This window comes from Podarcis erhardii (genome assembly GCF_964252035.2).
Source record: "Podarcis erhardii genome assembly, chromosome: 4".
NCBI lineage: Eukaryota > Metazoa > Chordata > Lepidosauria > Squamata > Lacertidae > Podarcis > Podarcis erhardii.
The window spans coordinates 97,773,404-97,790,902 of NC_138508.1; the positions used below are offsets into that span (position 1 = coordinate 97,773,404).

The 17,499-nt window shown below is 41.8% G+C and overlaps 1 protein-coding gene across 11 annotated transcripts in view; it reads right to left on the reverse strand.

Annotated features, from left to right (window-relative positions):
- Positions 1 to 17,499, reverse strand: part of LMO7 (LIM domain 7) — a 154,640-nt gene that overhangs the window by 35,915 nt on the left and 101,226 nt on the right. For 10 of the 11 annotated variants that reach the window (XM_081857971.1, XM_081857975.1, XM_081857973.1 and 7 more), the window contains 5 exons: positions 16,904 to 16,933; positions 9,406 to 9,523; positions 7,193 to 7,335; positions 5,630 to 6,059; positions 4,694 to 5,035 (listed from right to left, as the gene is read on the reverse strand). In XM_081857971.1, coding sequence (XP_081714097.1) covers positions 4,694 to 5,035; positions 5,630 to 6,059; positions 7,193 to 7,335; positions 9,406 to 9,523; positions 16,904 to 16,933 — 1,063 coding nt within the window. The remainder of the gene's footprint in view (positions 1 to 4,693; positions 5,036 to 5,629; positions 6,060 to 7,192; positions 7,336 to 9,405; positions 9,524 to 16,903; positions 16,934 to 17,499) is intronic. The other variant, XM_081857968.1, reaches the window with a different exon arrangement.

Genomic DNA, 17,499 nt, shown 5'->3' on the forward strand with positions numbered 1-17,499 from the left:
CAGAGGCATTCGCAGGGATATTTAAATCATTAGGGTAGTTCTACATGACCTAGACAGAAGGGTTTGAATCCTTCTGCTCACAGAATGCGGCAGAGGGAAAGGGATCAGATCTGTGCTGCGTTCACTCTGCTCACAGGATCTCTGGATCCAACTCCTGGAAGCTGGTACACACACAGTCCGAGGCACACTGATCATGATTCTTATTATCAGCTTTCATACTTTGAGTGGAGGTTCTGGTACTGAGCCTCCTTCATGCTCTGAGGTCTGAAATTGGGCTAGAACAAGACTGCTGTCTTACTAAAGTTCCCTGAACATTGCTGTGGGTGAGGAAGGTAAAAAAGGCAAAAGGGAAACCATGTAACACTACACACCCCCACACCCCAGTGATGTTAAATTCTCGAAAATAATCTTTTGGAGAATACTCTCGAGAATATTCTCGATTAATGATAATATTAGAGAATTTTCATTCAATCATTGTTCATTACTTACACTGGCAATATCACAGCTTGACTTATTATTTACTAGATTTTTTAAATGTGGGTTGTAAAACTGGTTCTTAAATTAGAATTTACAGTTTGTGGAAAATATTCTCATCTCACTTCACTACACACCCCTAATGAAAATGAACAAAATCAAAACTTGAAGGAGATAAAACTAAACTGAATAGAAATCAATAATCAGTAACAACAGCCCATCATGAGAGAAAAGAAAACTTAATAATGTTGGCAGCTGGGGTGTTTATTTACATTGTGGATGGGGAATCCAGGACCCAAAGATCCAAAATGGTTTTCCATGCCTCCCTTTGTGGCCAGGCTGCACACCAGCCCTGCTGCATGTGGCGTATGATGATGATGATGATAATTATTATTTATTTATATACCCCGCCCATCTGGCTGGGTTTCCCCAGCCACTCTGGGCGACTTCCAACCGAATATTAAAAATAATACAGTGTCAGACATTAAAAACTTCCCTAAACAGGGCCGCCTTCAGTTGCCTTTTAAAAGTAAAATAGTTGTTTATTGCCTTGACATCAGCTGGGGGGGGGGGGCGTTCCACAGGGCAGGCACCACTACTGAGAAGGCCCTCTGCCTGGTTCCCTGTAACCTCACTTCTTGAACCTAGGGAACCGCCAGAAGGCCCTCGCCGCTGGACCTCAGTGTCCGGGCTGGATGATGGCGATGGAGACGCTCCTTCAGATATACTGGACCGAGGCCATTTAGGGCTTTAAAGGTCAGCACCAGCACTTTGAATTGTGCTTGGAAACATACTGGGAGCCAATGAAGATATTTCAGGACCGGTGTTATATGGTCTCGGCAGCTGCTCCCAGTCACTAGTCTAGCATTCTGGATTAATTGCGGTTTCCGAGTCACCTTCAAAGGTAGCCCCACATAGAGTGCATTGGAGGAGTCCAAGCAGAAGATAACTAGAGCATGCACCACTCTGGCAAGACAGTCTTGTACAAACCTGAGTCTTTTCTGTGGCTGCAATGTACCCTTACTGTACGAAATGGAAGAGCAACACCTGCTGCTTTTGCCTCTGGCTGGCTACATATCCACTACAGGCATGTGGCCCCCAGAAGGCTGCCCATGAGGCAATGTGGCCCTTGGGCTGCAAAAGGTAACCCACCCACTTATTTACATGGATTCCTCTCCTGGCCAATCCTAAAGGTGGCATTAAAGCACAATGGCAATGGTGAAATGGATAAACATATTCACAGCCAACAGAGAGCAAGCCTGAATGGAAAAGCTTTAAGGCAGGGATGGGGGAGCCTTCAGCCCTCCAGATGTTGTCAAACTACCACTGACATCATTCCCAGCTAGCGTGGCTGATGGCCAGGGATGGTGGGAGCCCAGCAATACCTGGAGGGTCCCCACCTCTACCTTAAGGGAAAAGGGTGTTGATGTTACAGGTTGGGAGAAGATAAATATAATCAAGTGGAAACATTTAAGGTAAGAGTAAACCCTTGCCATAAAGTGTAGTCTGATTTCTAAATCTCACTGAATGCATTTAAATGCAAGCTCCCCCAATCAATGTGTGCTATCTTTGTCTAAGCAGCAGAAACAATTCCAGTCTTGGGGTATTATTTAGTGCATTGAATTGCACCCAGGCTCAAATTTCTGCTTCCCAGAGGCTCAAGCACAAAAGAATTATTGCCTTTTATTCAAACTGTACCTGCATTTCAGCAGCTAAATAGGCAATCAACAATCTCCTTGCAACTTTCAGAATAAGTTGACTGGGAATAAATGTTTGTTCGAAACAAAAGGAGAGGGCTGTTGCCTTCACATGGCCTTCCCAGAGGCATCTAGCTGGTCACTGTGGGGAACAGGATGTTGGCTCAGAGAGATCTTTTGTCTGACCCAAGGAGGCTGTACTAAATATGTGGGGTAAAGGGGAAATGCACAGAGGCTAGGCTTCCCCATCTTTGAAGTCACATCCACACCAAACATTTAAAGCACATGGCTTCCTACAAAGAATCCTGAGACCTGTAGTTCACCCATCCCAGAGCGGCAATTCGCAGCACTCTTAATGAACTACAGTTCCCATGTTTCTTTAAATGCATAGTGTGGGTGTGATCTGAATCACCAGGATATGTCTCACTCAAGACTCTACTATCTGTTGTCAGTGCTTCTCCCCTTTCATTATACCTGCATTTATTGTACTAGTTGGGATACATATTTCAGATGCTTAGAATTGCAAAATGAATTACGCTGATTTGGAAACCTATTATTTGGCTTCCCAAATGACAATCAATTGTAAGAAAAAAATGTTAGAAAAGTTAGAAAAGGGTTGCGTTAAGATTTGTTTTAAGATATGGGTTGAAATGAAAACACTTTTTTAAAAAGCCACACCTAGGGATTAGACAACTGTCTGGGAAAGTCACTTCATGGATCACATCCCAGGGTCTAATTAACATTTCCTTGCTCTAAGATAAATAATACTTATAAGGAAAGTAAGGAATGCTACTCACTAAGTGGATAGTCATTAAGTGTTGCAAGATACAAGGGTACCAAAGTTCTGGCTGCTGACACTAATTTTACATTTCTAAGTGAGGAATGATGGGGACACAACAGCTTCTGTCAGTATCATTAAAAAAGCTCTAGTTTCTGAAGCTGGAATTAAATCACTTTCGTAACTTGCAAGACTGCAAACCCATAGCAGTGGGGCAAGTTCAAGCTCAGAAGAATTATACACCCAAGTGATGTTTGTGCCATAGCATTTGCCATGAATGAAGAGACATTCTGGTGTTTGGGCTGCCATACGTCCGGATTTCCCCGGACATTACCAGGATTTCAAAGGTGGAATTGACATCTAGGGGAATTTCTGAAAGGTGGCCTCTGTCATGGATCTTAGGCAAGTCAATCGAAAAAGTGTGGGTTTTTTGGCCTTCTTGTACAAGAAGCTCAAGTTTATCTACAAAAAAATTGGGGTGTCCTGGTTTTTACTTTTTGAAATATGGTAACCCTACAGCTGTTCAGTTTTCTTTTACCAATGGGAACAGTTAGGAAGACACCATCAAACAGCACACAAGCTCAGACACCTTCTCCCATGCACATCTGCTTATTTAGTCTGGGGATCAAGATGTCAGCATTTGCAGAAACAGTTTGAAAAGAGAATGATGGAAGGAGATTCACTTCAAAGTTTAGCTGAACAGTTCATGAGCTGGGAGTAGCAAGAATGAGAAAAATAAAAATGGAAGGTGAACAATACTTAGCAAGTTTATAAACAAATGTTCAAAGCTAATCTCTTTGCCCTTCCAGGATGGAAATGTACTATATTATTAAACTGACTGCAGGGGAAAAGTCAGATAATCCGCAACACCTGGTTAAAGTGTTGCAAATAATTGTGAATGCAGAAGTAGCAGAACAAGCCGCCCAACAATTGCATGTTTATATTACAAACTGGAAAATAATTTCAGGCCCACATCCGTCAGGACATCAATTAGATCTGCAATGTGTCTTGGGAAGATGAATGAACCTACTGTTTCCTTCAGTAATTCAGGCTTCAACACAAACACGACAGTTTCAGTTATTGTTTATCTATTATTTGCCCTAAGAATTTCATTATGCTGCCTTGCTAATGCCACCTCAATCTTTTTTGTGCAGGTTCAGTTGAAACACTTGCAGCTTGCCCTTCCTGCCTTGTATCTTGCAAGCGACTTACGAAAACAGTACTAACACCACTAAAAAGCACAACTAAACCAGCTACAAATTTAACACAAGGATCAAAGATTAAACACCAACAGATGAGTTCCTTAATTTAGAAAATATGGACCATTATCTTTAATTTGCTGCCATACTACTTCTAGAAATTATTTCTACACCTGCAAAAATCCAAAATCCTCATGGAAATGATTGACATGGCCCTACTCCCCCAAGCCACTATTCTAACTTTTCTGGAAGGGATTTACTAGCAGGTAAATTTACTAGCATGCATTGTTTGTGTGTTGAATCTAAATAACTCTACTTATCAGGCTAAATCTCTCTTGAACTGCCCTAGCCAATGTTGCTGCCATATTTTCCGTTCTGTATCTGAAAGAACTTCCTCCTATCCTAGTCTCACCTGCCAAATGTAAAATTACAGTTCACCTTGGACAGAGACCACGCATACCCTCCTGTGCCCACTGCCCCTAGCACAACGACAACATCCAACAAAGCATCACAATGTGTAAATGCTAGCATCTCTCCATACTCACTTGTGCTCTTGAAGCCTCAGTCTCTGGATGGCTTGTTTGTTCTGCTGCTGAAGATCCAGCTGCAATTGAGTCATGGGTAGTATGATGCTCTGATTTAGGGCCCAAGTGATTAACATCTGCACCTTCACTCGCAATGGCAGCATTCTCTGTAGGCGATTGTCTTGTCTTTGTCTTGTCCTCAGCAGATGAGTATCTTGTCCAAGTCTTGTCCTCAGCACTTCTTAGGTCACTTATAGATTGGCTTTGTCCAGCTTCTGGCTTAGAAAGTGAATTGCTGGTGAATGCATACTGAGTTCTCTTGGACACATCTACTTCTCCATTATATTTTGGGGCGTCATCCATCTAGGAAAGGAGGCAGTAGTTTGTGGGGTTTTTTGTAAAAAAAAGATTATTATTTACAATTGGTTTCAACATGTCGCCCTAAATGTTTGCCTTCTTCCTCATGTTCTCTCAGGCCCTCTGCCCGCTATTGACTGGCATCATCACTATTCAAGTAGCTTTCAAAAAGTAAAAATTATATACCTTTGGTCAGAGCAAAATATTCAAGGAATAAACTGCCTGTGCTGCAATATATGAAGGTAATTAAATTAAACCCTTTAAAATCATGAGTTGGGGTAGCCTGACGTAACAGAGACACAGATCCACTGAAAAGAAACAGCACAAAATGCATTTACTGCTGTGTTCTCCTTTAGCAGCAACTTGATTGTCTGTTGCAAGTCTCTATGAGGTAAAACAATTTAATATCATTTTCCCCACAATATTAGTTTAAAAGAAACATCTGTCTATATGTCTTAGGCACTAGACCAAGTAACTACTCATTGTTATTGCAACACATTTTTAATCATTTCTACATGGTAGGGGGCAAGTGAAAGCTCCTTTGAGCTTATTCAGAAGAATTACCCACAGAGAAATTAGGAAGATGGTTTGTTTTTTTACCGTAAATGACCTAGGAAGTGATGAGATTCCTCTCGAATGGACACCAAAGGGCCTAGGTGTAACCACAGACGTTAGTCTGGCAGTATCGGTTTTCTGGTAACTTCTTGGGAGAGAAGCTGACACCCGAGCTGGCCCAATTGGTGCATTTACTGAATGATATGTTGACAAAGGGGGCTGGTGCTTTTCTTCTGCTACACTCTTAGGTGGAGCTTGAGATTCGATTCTTGCATAGCTTTCCGTTCCTTTATTGCTCTCTTGACTGTTTTCTTCGCTCTTCAAGGAGCCGGCAGCATCGTTTTCAACAAGGTGCTCTTTTGAAGGCCTTGAAGGAATTTGCTCTCCACTAAACACATCGTCGTTTGACAAATACATTCGCCTGTTTTCCGCTCGATGCTCAGCGCTGCTATAGAGCCCTTGATCTCTGCCCTCCCTAAGGGGGGGAAAAGTGCATTACGACATCAGTGACATAAAGAACAGGTGGGATTTCAGTCATCATTTCGCTATTAGGTGTACTCTGAAGTGAAGACAGAACAGTGGAAAGGTTTGTGGCTATTATACAAGCTTAATCCGTGCACTCCTAAAAAGAGATCACAATTCTCTCTCTCTCTTTTTACATATAGTACTATGTATATTTTCAGAATGTTAGGTGTTTCCACAAATAACCTTCTCTTTGGCACATTTAGGAAGACATTTCTTATGGCTGGGTGCCCAATATATAGTGCAATCCTGTAATACTGAGTTCACTGAAACTTACTCTCAGGATTATGCTGTGATCATGTACTGCAGCTTGTATGTTTTATTGTGGTTCAATGTAGGCTTTTCAAATAAAGGGTTTTATTTAAAAAAACTAGAGATATTTCAATATGGGCATCTCTCAGTTGCCATTTTATTTGTTATGGCTTAATGAAGGCTTAATAAAGGCTTTCATTTGCTTCCGATTCCACTGGGAACTATTCACTCCATAGCTGAGCTAGGACAAAGACATGCAGAAGCCTTTGTCGTATTGTACCAAGAATAGCTCAGATAGACAAATATCAGATTTTTTTTAATAATCTAGATTCTAGAAAGACCTCACCCTATCAGCTAAAAGCACAACCACAAATACTCTTACAGCAGGCATACTTAGTCAGAGGCAAGTCACAATGCAATCAAAGGGTCTAACTTCACACAAATAGTTTTAGGATCTGGGTGCAAATTCTACTAATCATTTTAGTTTGAAAAGGCAATAGGATTGAAAAGGGATCCATAAATTTAAACTTAAACTAGAACTTAATTATTCACTCCTTAAAAAAAAAAAAAATCTACTAAAGTGATTAACATACAGTGAAAATCATTTTATTAGCAGAAAACATCTTAATCACTTCTTAAGTACTGGAGGAATCAGTAACCATGGAGGAAAAGCTGAAGACTGAAATAAAGTAGTCACACTTGAGTGTTGAAAAGGTTTTTGGCTCCATCCTAATAACCCTTTTTACAAAGGAAGTCATTTAAACTCTGTGCAACCTACTTCTAAATAAGCAGACGGAGCTGTTCGAAATGCTAAATATTGTTTGCCAACGTTACCTGTCCCTCTGCATTTCTCTCAGAGATTTGCCGCGTCTTTCGGAACTCTCAGAAGTTCTCCGCTCAATTTCTTCTCTCTCCTCCTTTTTCTTTTGCAAATCAGAAGTGTGGCTCTTACGACGGCTTTTCCATTTTGCCAAATCCTGAGTACAAATCAGGCAAATGAACACTGCATTTGCTACAAGAGCTACTACTGTGAATGCTCACGGATCTCATTACCTATCCAAGAGTGCTCATTCTGACTGGATGTTCAGGCGCTCTAATTTCACTCTACATGTCTAGTGTTCCTGCATTCTCAAGTATCTTCCTGCAAAATTGTCTCTAAAAGAGCTGGGCAGTGGCTGTCTTCTGTTCAGATGAAGAAGATAGTAGTCTCATGTTTAAAAGCATAAAGACTTTGCGAGGGAAAAGGAAGTACACTGTCTCAAAAGCAAATTTGTCAGTGTAAATATTTGCTCTTCCCTTTCACAGCAACAGTCAATGGAGGTCTAATTTTAAAGATACTTTTGTTCAAACAAAACAGGAACACAAGTGTGTATTTTATATTTAGCTCGTCAGAACAGTTTAGGACAGTATTTTTTATTGTTTCCTGTTAGATACAGTATAGAAATACAGGCTCTTTTTAATTACGCGAATGACAGTTGTCTGGAAAAATGGTCCATCCCAAAATGTACCTTGGGTACCTGCATGAGGCATTCCGATTTAACAGCCTCTTGGCTCCTCTTGAAAACCATCAAGGCCGGGAATTGAATTCCCCTGCTTTTGTCCCACGGACAACAGTGCCGTCCCTACAGTCAGTTTTTGCCATTTGCAGCCCTTCATCTTGTAGTGCAAGACAAAAGAGCTGCAAGAGAAAATATAATTCCTCTCCCTTTTCCTCAAGGAGAGGTATACAGATTCTTGTCCTGTGCTATCTTGAAGTGGCCACGAACCCTAGATTCCTCATGACTTAAAACTGAATAACTGTTCATAATCATGACCAGTGGTGGACCTTGATTTCTTAAATTTCAGCAGCGTCCTTTTCCCAAGCCAAATTCGGTGCCCCCTGCCTCTTACCTTCCATTCTACATCATAGTTGCAGCGCCCCCTGTGGTGCCCCCAAGGCTCTGTGCCCAGAAAATGAATCTGGATCTTTGGAATTGCCACACCCCTCCCAAATTAAAGGCAAGGGGGCAGAGATTTGAAGGCAGAATAAATGGGAGTGAGTGGAGTGCTTACCTCTTCCTGTGCCCACCTATTTCTTTTTTTAATTTTAGGCCTGAATTAGACTATTTGCAAAGTGACTGTGCATTTTACCTGAAAGTAGGGAGCACTGAATTCTAATTGGTACCACCCACTTTTTGCTTCCCTTTGACTGTTGAAGGATCTTTATGCTGCAGGATTTGAAGTGCATCTTCAACATGCTGTTATATATTTATAAGTTAGGGGGTTTATAGGTTATAGATTTATAGGTTAAGGTTAGAGAGTATCATAGCTAATTTCCTTGGAGGAGATAGCTTGACTCAAGTGTGTTTAAGATAAATCCGGGTGTGTATTTAAGATGCGTAATAAATAGTCCCTGTTAATCTTTTAATTAGCAAGTGTGAGGGCCCATCTAAATCAAACCCTGTGTGCTGGACCATGTGCCAGACACCCTTAATCCTGTGGTGTCAACCTGGGTTCAAAAGAGACAGCCTAATTTCCTTCAAGGTGAGAGCCTGGGGGTCAAAGGATTGAAGACCTAGGTGTGAGAATACAGAGGAGTAGGGACTATTTGTGCATTACAAAAGAGCAAGGCTTGGGTTAGCAAGGCTAGAGCAGGTGGGATGTGACCATTCTCAGGGAAAGGTAAGCAGCAGAGCAGGGACACTGCTGCTTTTGGAAGAAGCTGGCACCGCTTGGAATGTAATGCTCAGAACCCCCTCCACAGCAGGCATAGGTTATGTATATGTGCAATTAAACCATCTATCACTGGCTAACTCAACCTCAGATGTTTTGAGACTATAATTCTCGTCTTCCCTGACCACCGGTCCTGCTAGCTAGGGATCATGGGAGTTGTAGGCCAAAAACATCTGGAGGGCCGAGGTTGAGGAAGCCTGGTCTATCATAAAGACACTGTAGTCTCCACTGTGCCTCTTTTTCCAAAAGGAAACACAGACCCTGGTGAAAGCTCCTGAAACCCCTGGAATCTCGCTCTGCTCGTGGAGATTGGGGTGCTGTGTGACAGTACTTACGTCTTGCCATTGTTCATCTTGTTCTTGTAGCTGAGACCTTATTCTCTGAAGCTCCTCATAACGCAACTGACGGATCGTCTGGAGCTCATCTGCACTGACATCATTCAAGGATTTGCTCCTAGGAGTCAACACATCATTATGTTTAAGTTTCAAATGGCCTTAATTTGGAGTAACAATTACTTTGGAGAGGGAGCTAAACTATCCATTCAATAAACCAAACTGCACTAAAAACAGCAAGTGACTACTTGAAATTATACTTTTATATTGTTGGTGCTCAGATGTTTATATTAAATGACCATTTAAGAGAGGATTTTTTAACTTGACAGGAATATGCCACGGTACGCTCTGATATTCATAATATACTTTAGAACTAGGAATGTTTTGTTTATGTGATGTCACTTTAACAGCAAATCATTTCCTGCTGTCATCACAAACAATGTCTCCCTCTTTTACTGCTTACAGAGGGCTAGACCATAAAGCCCAATATTGGCTGATGAAGCTGGAAGTTAAATATTATGCTTGTACTCTGAACAACACACACTGGGGAGCAAGTCCCATTAAATCAAGTGGGATTTACTACTCTGTAAACATACTTAGGATCACACTGTATGAAATAATAGAAACATTGACTGCACCCCAGTTACTGAATGAAGTTTAAAAAGGCTTAAAAATCTAATGTATTTGCACTTTTAAATGTTTACAATGTTTGTTACAAGTCAATGGTTTTTACAGGGGGGAGAAATTACTCAAGGCAAAAGTTTCCCCAGGAAGTCAAACAACTTTACAACTATTAACTTGGTTAAAGCAACAGAAGACCTAAATATATTACATGCAACCTCTGTTAAGGAATGGAAATTCCAGCTAAGTCTTTAGTACTCTTTCATACCCTTGCTGATTTTGGCAGCATATAACCACTTATTGTGGAGTTATCTGAATACTTACTACAAATCTAGTCCATTTCCAAAGGTCATTGCCAAAAAGCCACGAGAGACATTAGACAAGATTGAAATAAAGTCACAAAACGCTCATGCACATTGTATTCTACACTGCAGCATTCAGCTCCCAAACAAAGGCAACTTACATGCATTTAATCTGATAGCATTATCTAAAGTAAACGCCAGAGCTTTCATTTAAGCAGCATTTCAGTAGCAATCATGCTCTGTATTTTTCATTAGTTTAGTGTTGTTAGGGTATCTGCTCATATAAGTGTTTGCAAATATTTGTTTCATCCTGCTTTTCCAACAAAAATATTGTTTGCAAAAGCTGTCTGCCACGACTACAATCCCATACAAACAGTAAGAATATAGTTCAAAATACTGCTGTGCAAAGCGTATTTTTCTTTGGGACTGGGTTCAGGGACAATGGAAGGTATCATCTTCTCCTCTCTCTCTCTCTCTCTCTCTCTCTCTCTCATAGCTTGCTTTATGTTGTGGATTGTCTGATAAATAATAGCTAGAAAGGAATGTTTGTTACTCATTGCGAATATTCTTTCCAGTTGGGATGAATGAGGCATCCAGAATGCTGAGTTATAGCCACCAATTTCCCAAGAAAGCAGAGAAAACCTTGTCTAGTTCTGTCCCACGGCAAAGCTTGAGACAGAAATAGTATATACAGAAATAGTATATAGGTTTTGGTGTCCTCGGGTGTCTTCCCGTGTAAAAGTTGGGGTGTCTAGGCGACGTTTCGACGAGGTCTCACTCGTCATCTTCAGGCTGGTGCTTTCGGCTTCTTGTTACTGGAACAGAGCAGGATCTCAGTGTTTGAGTTCCTATAAATACTGTAGAGGGGGTGTGGTGTATAGCCTCCAATGTTCTGGGCAGAGAGGAAGTTCCCAGGCTAGTGTGCCTTTTCTTCTTTTGTTCCTTAATTACTTGAGAGATATCTTGAGTGATTTCTTGAGTGATATCCTGAGTACCACTTAGGTGGGTCATTAGGTGTGGATTAGTTGTTAAAGTCTTTGTGTCTTGACCTCTTGAACTTTGTGAAGAGTTTTCCTGAGAAGATGGCTGTACTGTACTTAGTTGTGCTCTGGCTTGGCTTCGTGTATAGGGGCGAGCTGTGGTTTTGTGGCTTGTGTCAGCCAGATCTGTGTAGGGATTGCAGGGGGGTGCAGCATCCGGAGGTGCCACCATGGATTGGCTACTGGATGGTGTCTGTAATTCATCTGTGGAGAGGGTCTGGGTTTGGGTCTGGTGTGGTTGATTGGTGTTGGCGTTCTGTGTGCCTCTGGATCTGGTGTCAGTTTTTGTGGGGAGGGCTAATTTCCAGATGTCTGGCAAGCGGGATGTGTCGTCACGCTTGTTCATGTTGTGAGGGTGTTTCTCTATCTCGATGGCTTCCATGATTATTCTCTTGTGGTGATGTTCCGTGTTAAAGAGCAATTTGGAATCTGCAAAATTAATTTCGTGTCCTGTTTCTTTCATGTGTTGGAAAAGAGAGGAAGTTTTTTCTTCTTTTTTGACGGCATTCTTGTGTTCTGCGATACGTGCATTTATTCGTCTGTTTGTTTGTCCAATGTACGTGGCTGGGCAATGTACGTGGCTGGGCAGCCAATGTACGTGGCTGGGTACATTGGACAAACAAACAGACGAATAAATGCACGTATCGCAGAACACAAGAATGCCGTCAAAAAAGAAGAAAAAACTTCCTCTCTTTTCCAACACATGAAAGAAACAGGACACGAAATTAATTTTGCAGATTCCAAATTGCTCTTTAACACGGAACATCACCACAAGAGAATAATCATGGAAGCCATCGAGATAGAGAAACACCCTCACAACATGAACAAGCGTGACGACACATCCCGCTTGCCAGACATCTGGAAATTAGCCCTCCCCACAAAAACTGACACCAGATCCAGAGGCACACAGAACGCCAACACCAATCAACCACACCAGACCCAAACCCAGACCCTCTCCACAGATGAATTACAGACACCATCCAGTAGCCAATCCATGGTGGCACCTCTGGATGCTGCACCCCCCTGCAATCCCTACACAGATCTGGCTGACACAAGCCACAAAACCACAGCTCGCCCCTATACACGAAGCCAAGCCAGAGCACAACTAAGTACAGTACAGCCATCTTCTCAGGAAAACTCTTCACAAAGTTCAAGAGGTCAAGACACAAAGACTTTAACAACTAATCCACACCTAATGACCCACCTAAGTGGTACTCAGGATATCACTCAAGAAATCACTCAAGATATCTCTCAAGTAATTAAGGAACAAAAGAAGAAAAGGCACACTAGCCTGGGAACTTCCTCTCTGCCCAGAACATTGGAGGCTATACACCACACCCCCTCTACAGTATTTATAGGAACTCAAACACTGAGATCCTGCTCTGTTCCAGTAACAAGAAGCCGAAAGCACCAGCCTGAAGATGACGAGTGAGACCTCGTCGAAACGTCGCCTAGACACCCCAACTTTTACACGGGAAGACACCCGAGGACACCAAAACCTGCATTCCTGTACCCGTGAAAATCTACGAAAGCAAATAGTATATACAGTATATAGTATATACACTACTGTGTCAAGACAAGAGAAAAATGGTGGATTCACTTTTTAAATATTTGATCTTTCTCTCATAAGAAAGTATGCTAAGTTGATACTCAGGTGGGTCAGGATGTAAAAAAAGGACTAGTGGGAAAGATTTACTGTGGAGAAAGACTTTGATGAGGTGGCCCTGCAGATCTTCACAAATAGGGCATTTGTTGGTAAAGCTACTCTTGTATAGTGTGATGAGATGCAGCAAGGTTTTGTTAAATGTTTAGTGTTACAGGCTAGAAAGGTGCAGGATTAAGCCTATGACCAAGGTCGCACTAGATACTTTCTTACCTAAAGATATAGGGTTGAAAGAGACCAACAGGGAATTGATCCATCTGACTAAGCTTGATGGAGGTCAAATCCTCTGCCTTGGATGAGAGAGTTGGAGACAAAAAAGGTGGTAGGATCAGTTCTTGTTCTTTGTATAAGAACAAGCTGACCTTTGGAATAAATGCTGGATTCATCTGACTATCGTTGTGGAAGTTACACACACTGTCTCTCACAAAGAAGGCTTCCAATTCAGATACTCTGTGAGCTGTTATAGTTATGGGGGGGGGAACCCTTCCAGAGATAGTAGCCACCTCTGTTCTTATAGATTTTAACAAGGCCAATTCTGGTAGAGCTCGTTTGAAGGGTTGTGTCATCCGAGTCCTTGCATCAGGCAAGAGGTATGCCAGCTCTTGTAGCTCTGTCAAAAAGTTGTGGTGATTTGGAGGAGTAAGGCAGAGGCATCGTGACTCTTTTCAAGAGCTATTCCCCATCTCCATGGCCCCTTTCAAGAGAATCGTTACTCCAGAGAATAACAGAGCTCAATAGCAGTGCTGGCAGTGAAGTCTCTACTACTGAGGTTTTAAGGGTATCCATAAATTTGTGAGGTAATTTATAGTGCTTTTGAGGTAAGCTAATAACCTTTTCCCTTTGTAAGCTATTTGCCCATTCCTGATCAATCATATTAGGGAAAAAATGAACAACAACAACAAAGAAGAGTTGGCTTGGATTCAGTAAAAACAGATGCTCAGGGAACTGGCTGAAAAGCTTCTGGAGTTTCAGATTGTAAATCTAGGATGGAGATAAGACTTAGATGGTAAAGGCATGGAATCCTCATTATGAAAAGACTAGACGGGGGAATTCCTCAGGAAAACAGCTTCCCTCTTCTTTCTTTGCCGGGATACTCATGGGAATTGCAATCACTCCATGTGTAGAGGGTACAAGAGCAGTGCTACATGGCCTTTGTTTTCCTCATTCCTTTTGGAAGGCAAACAACTGGAATGAGGCTGTAAGGTCACGAGAGACTGTACAGCTTTGCTGAGTACCTTCTGATGAGCAAGGGGTGGAGCCAAGGGGCTGTTTGGATGGGTGTTTTTGATATGGTGGCCAACCTGGGAGGATCTTAAGAGGTTTTGAGATGTCCCTTCTCTGCTCTGGTGAAACAGCCGAGCAGAGATATCTGCCAGGTCTGGCTGCTTAATGTTTCTGATCATTCATTCCTCTAGGAGGAGGGAAGAAAATGCTAAACTGGAAGCTTCCCTTGGGGGACAGGAGGGCACAATGAAGGTGCTTTTGTGTACAAAAATAGTAACTGGCCTGTAAGATGGTGCCTTATGGGAAAAACACTGAGGACTCCACACTCAACTGAAGGGGACCCTCTCCCTCATCATAGGCCCCTTCTGCATCATAACGGTGGGTGACGGTCAATGTGTGAATGTCTTCTCTTTTAAGGCCTTCTGTTGCAAGTTTTCTCACAGCAACCCTCATAAGCATAAAGAGGATTATGGACCACTGTGTCCTGAGAAATGCTGCCCCAGATGAGAAAAATTTCTGTTGGCTGGGAGTGGTGTGAAATGGGCAGGGATGCTGCTAATCGGTGGTCTTTAGATACTGGTGGCACTGCTTGCACAAAGGCCCCTCGGTGGTGGCAACAAAAGTGTTGTATTCCTCCCTCCCCAAAATCCCTCAAGTGTTGTTGTTTTTTGTTGAAGCTTTTGCTGTCCTTCCAGAGGGAGCTGTGCGGAAGGGAGGCTAGGCAAACAGAAGAGACAAAGTTCATAGACAATACAAAGGTCTTTTCTTTCCTCTGAGAATTGGGGGGCGGGAGGAATGAGAGACTAAAAAGGAAAAATAACTAAGAAGGAATAATAATTACAAAATATGCTGAAGAGAAGTCATACGGGGGAAGCTCTATCCTGGGTGAAGTCAGGGAAAGAACTGGAAGAGGAGCCTAAGGGACACAGAGCTATCCCAGAATTCTATCACATGCTTCCTTGTCTTCCTGGGCAATTGGTGGCTAGAACCCAGCTTATTGGAATTCTCATCACCCCAAATGAGAAGGGGCGCTTAGAGATTTTAAGAAGACTAACAACCATAAAACATTATCTAAGAATACCTGAATCCTGGAAGTCCACATTTTATAGCTATGTTAGTGCAGTTGCCCTCTTCAATGACTCTCACATTTAGTTTCATTGCCAAACTACACATAACTATAAAATGTGGCCATGGTTGTTGTGTTTTTTTGGGGGGGGGTGAGTAGTCATCATGTACCTCACTCCCACACCCACCCTATCAGATGTAGTACAATGTCTCACATCTTAGTCTAAAAGTACAGTCGTACCTTGGAAGTCGAACATAATCCATTCCGGAAGTCCATTCAACTTCCAAAATGTTTGAAAACCAAACTGTGGCTTCTGACTGGCTGCAGGAAGCTCCTGCAGCCAATCAGAAGCTGCAGAAGCTTTGTCAGACGTTCAGGTTCCAAAGAACATTCGCAAATCAGAACAATCACTTCTGGGTCTGCGGTGTTCGGGAGCCAAAACTTCCAAGTTCCAGGGCATTCAGGATCCAAGGTACGACTGTATTACGAATTTCCCTGGTGTGCACCAATGCTAGGGAAAGCCAGGACACCATAATCTCACATTATATAATTTTTCCTATATGTTGTGGAAGAAATGAAAGTGTGTGCTTGCTGTGTTTGGTGCCAGAAGCACTTTAATTTCATCATATCTGGCTTTGCTGTTAGTAGTCAACATTTGTGAAATAATTTCCCCAGTTTTAGAAACTCTCTAGGTGCATGGCACAGGAAAAACCCAAATAGTGGGGAAAAAAATGTATTATTAAAGGATACCAATTTTACCATTTATCTCATTAAAAGATGAAAATCCTTTCCCTGGTGTGAATATTTACCACTTAGATGCCTCACAATATTTCTTGTTTAAGCTCTCTTTCTGTCAAACGAACTAAATCTTCTCCAAGGCCAAAAGGGGGGTTGTGTACAAAGAGGCTGATGCCTACAAATACTTATAAACACCACCGTCAAACTGCTTGTGAAAATTTCCTGGCACAGCTGCTGGTACTTCCCATTCTCAGGCACAAGTTATCGGTTCAGAAAAGTTGCTGGTCATCAAAGTTTCTGGCGGAAAGTCAGTTTTCATTTAGTTTAAGGAGCTACTTGCGGGAAGTGTGGATTGCATAAACAGTATTCAAACATACTCTATCCGAAGTGCGCCACATGCTAGGCTTCAAGCAATGAAACATTCCCAACTTGTTTTAAGAAGCTGCTAGACTATAACTGCTCATTTTCTTTTCCTCCATACATGCAAAACCTTTGCCATTCAGAGTTCCTCCTAGACGAGGGGTAGAGGAACTAGTGGCCATTCCAGATGTTGCAGGACTTGAACTCCCATCATCCTTGACCATTGGCCATACTTGCTAGGGATTGGGGCTGATGGAAGGCGGAAGTCGAGCAACATCTGAGAGGGCCACATTTCCTGCCACTGCCTTAAATGAATCCCAGAAACTGCGGTACAAACCAATTAAGCACTCAAGAATGAAGCATCATGCACATTTTGCCTCAAAGCACAAGTCTTTAGCCAGTGCTGCAAATGCATAAGCTGCATGGTTAATCCATTGCATTATGTTGGAATCTTTATGCTCTGCCATGCTTTTCTCATTAAACTTACCCATGCTCATCAGTAATCTTTTGAAACAGCCTGAGGGGGAAATCAGAAAACCAAAACAAGTTCATACTACCCATTCCATTTTCACCATATGTAAAAAAAGGCCAACAATATTATGTAGAACATATGAACTAGAACAATGAACAAGTTGCTAAAGTAATGTGAATATGAAAACCCTATTGCAATATCAAAATTCAGATATTAGGCTGAACTTTGAGAATAATTTAAACTCTCAGATTCAAATGCCGACACAAATACTTACACCTGCTTTTTTCTTTGTGGTTTAGTATGGACCACAAAATGTGCATACCTAGAAACTTTCCTTAATCTCAAAAATGCAAATATGAATGGGTTCCCCACCCCCCACCAAAAAAATCTTGCATTGCACATCTTAATCTATCAAACACACAGAAGACATATCAGAAGCTTAACACATTAAATACAGCCACAGTTACAGCTCTGATTTGTATCTAGTCGTTGTTTATATAATCATTGCATAACTATTTAAAACAGTCACAGAGTAATATGTTAGGGCAAAGATTCAGCCCATGCCTTTTTGAGCCATTTACAGAGCACAGCTCTTGGATAACTAAAAGGCG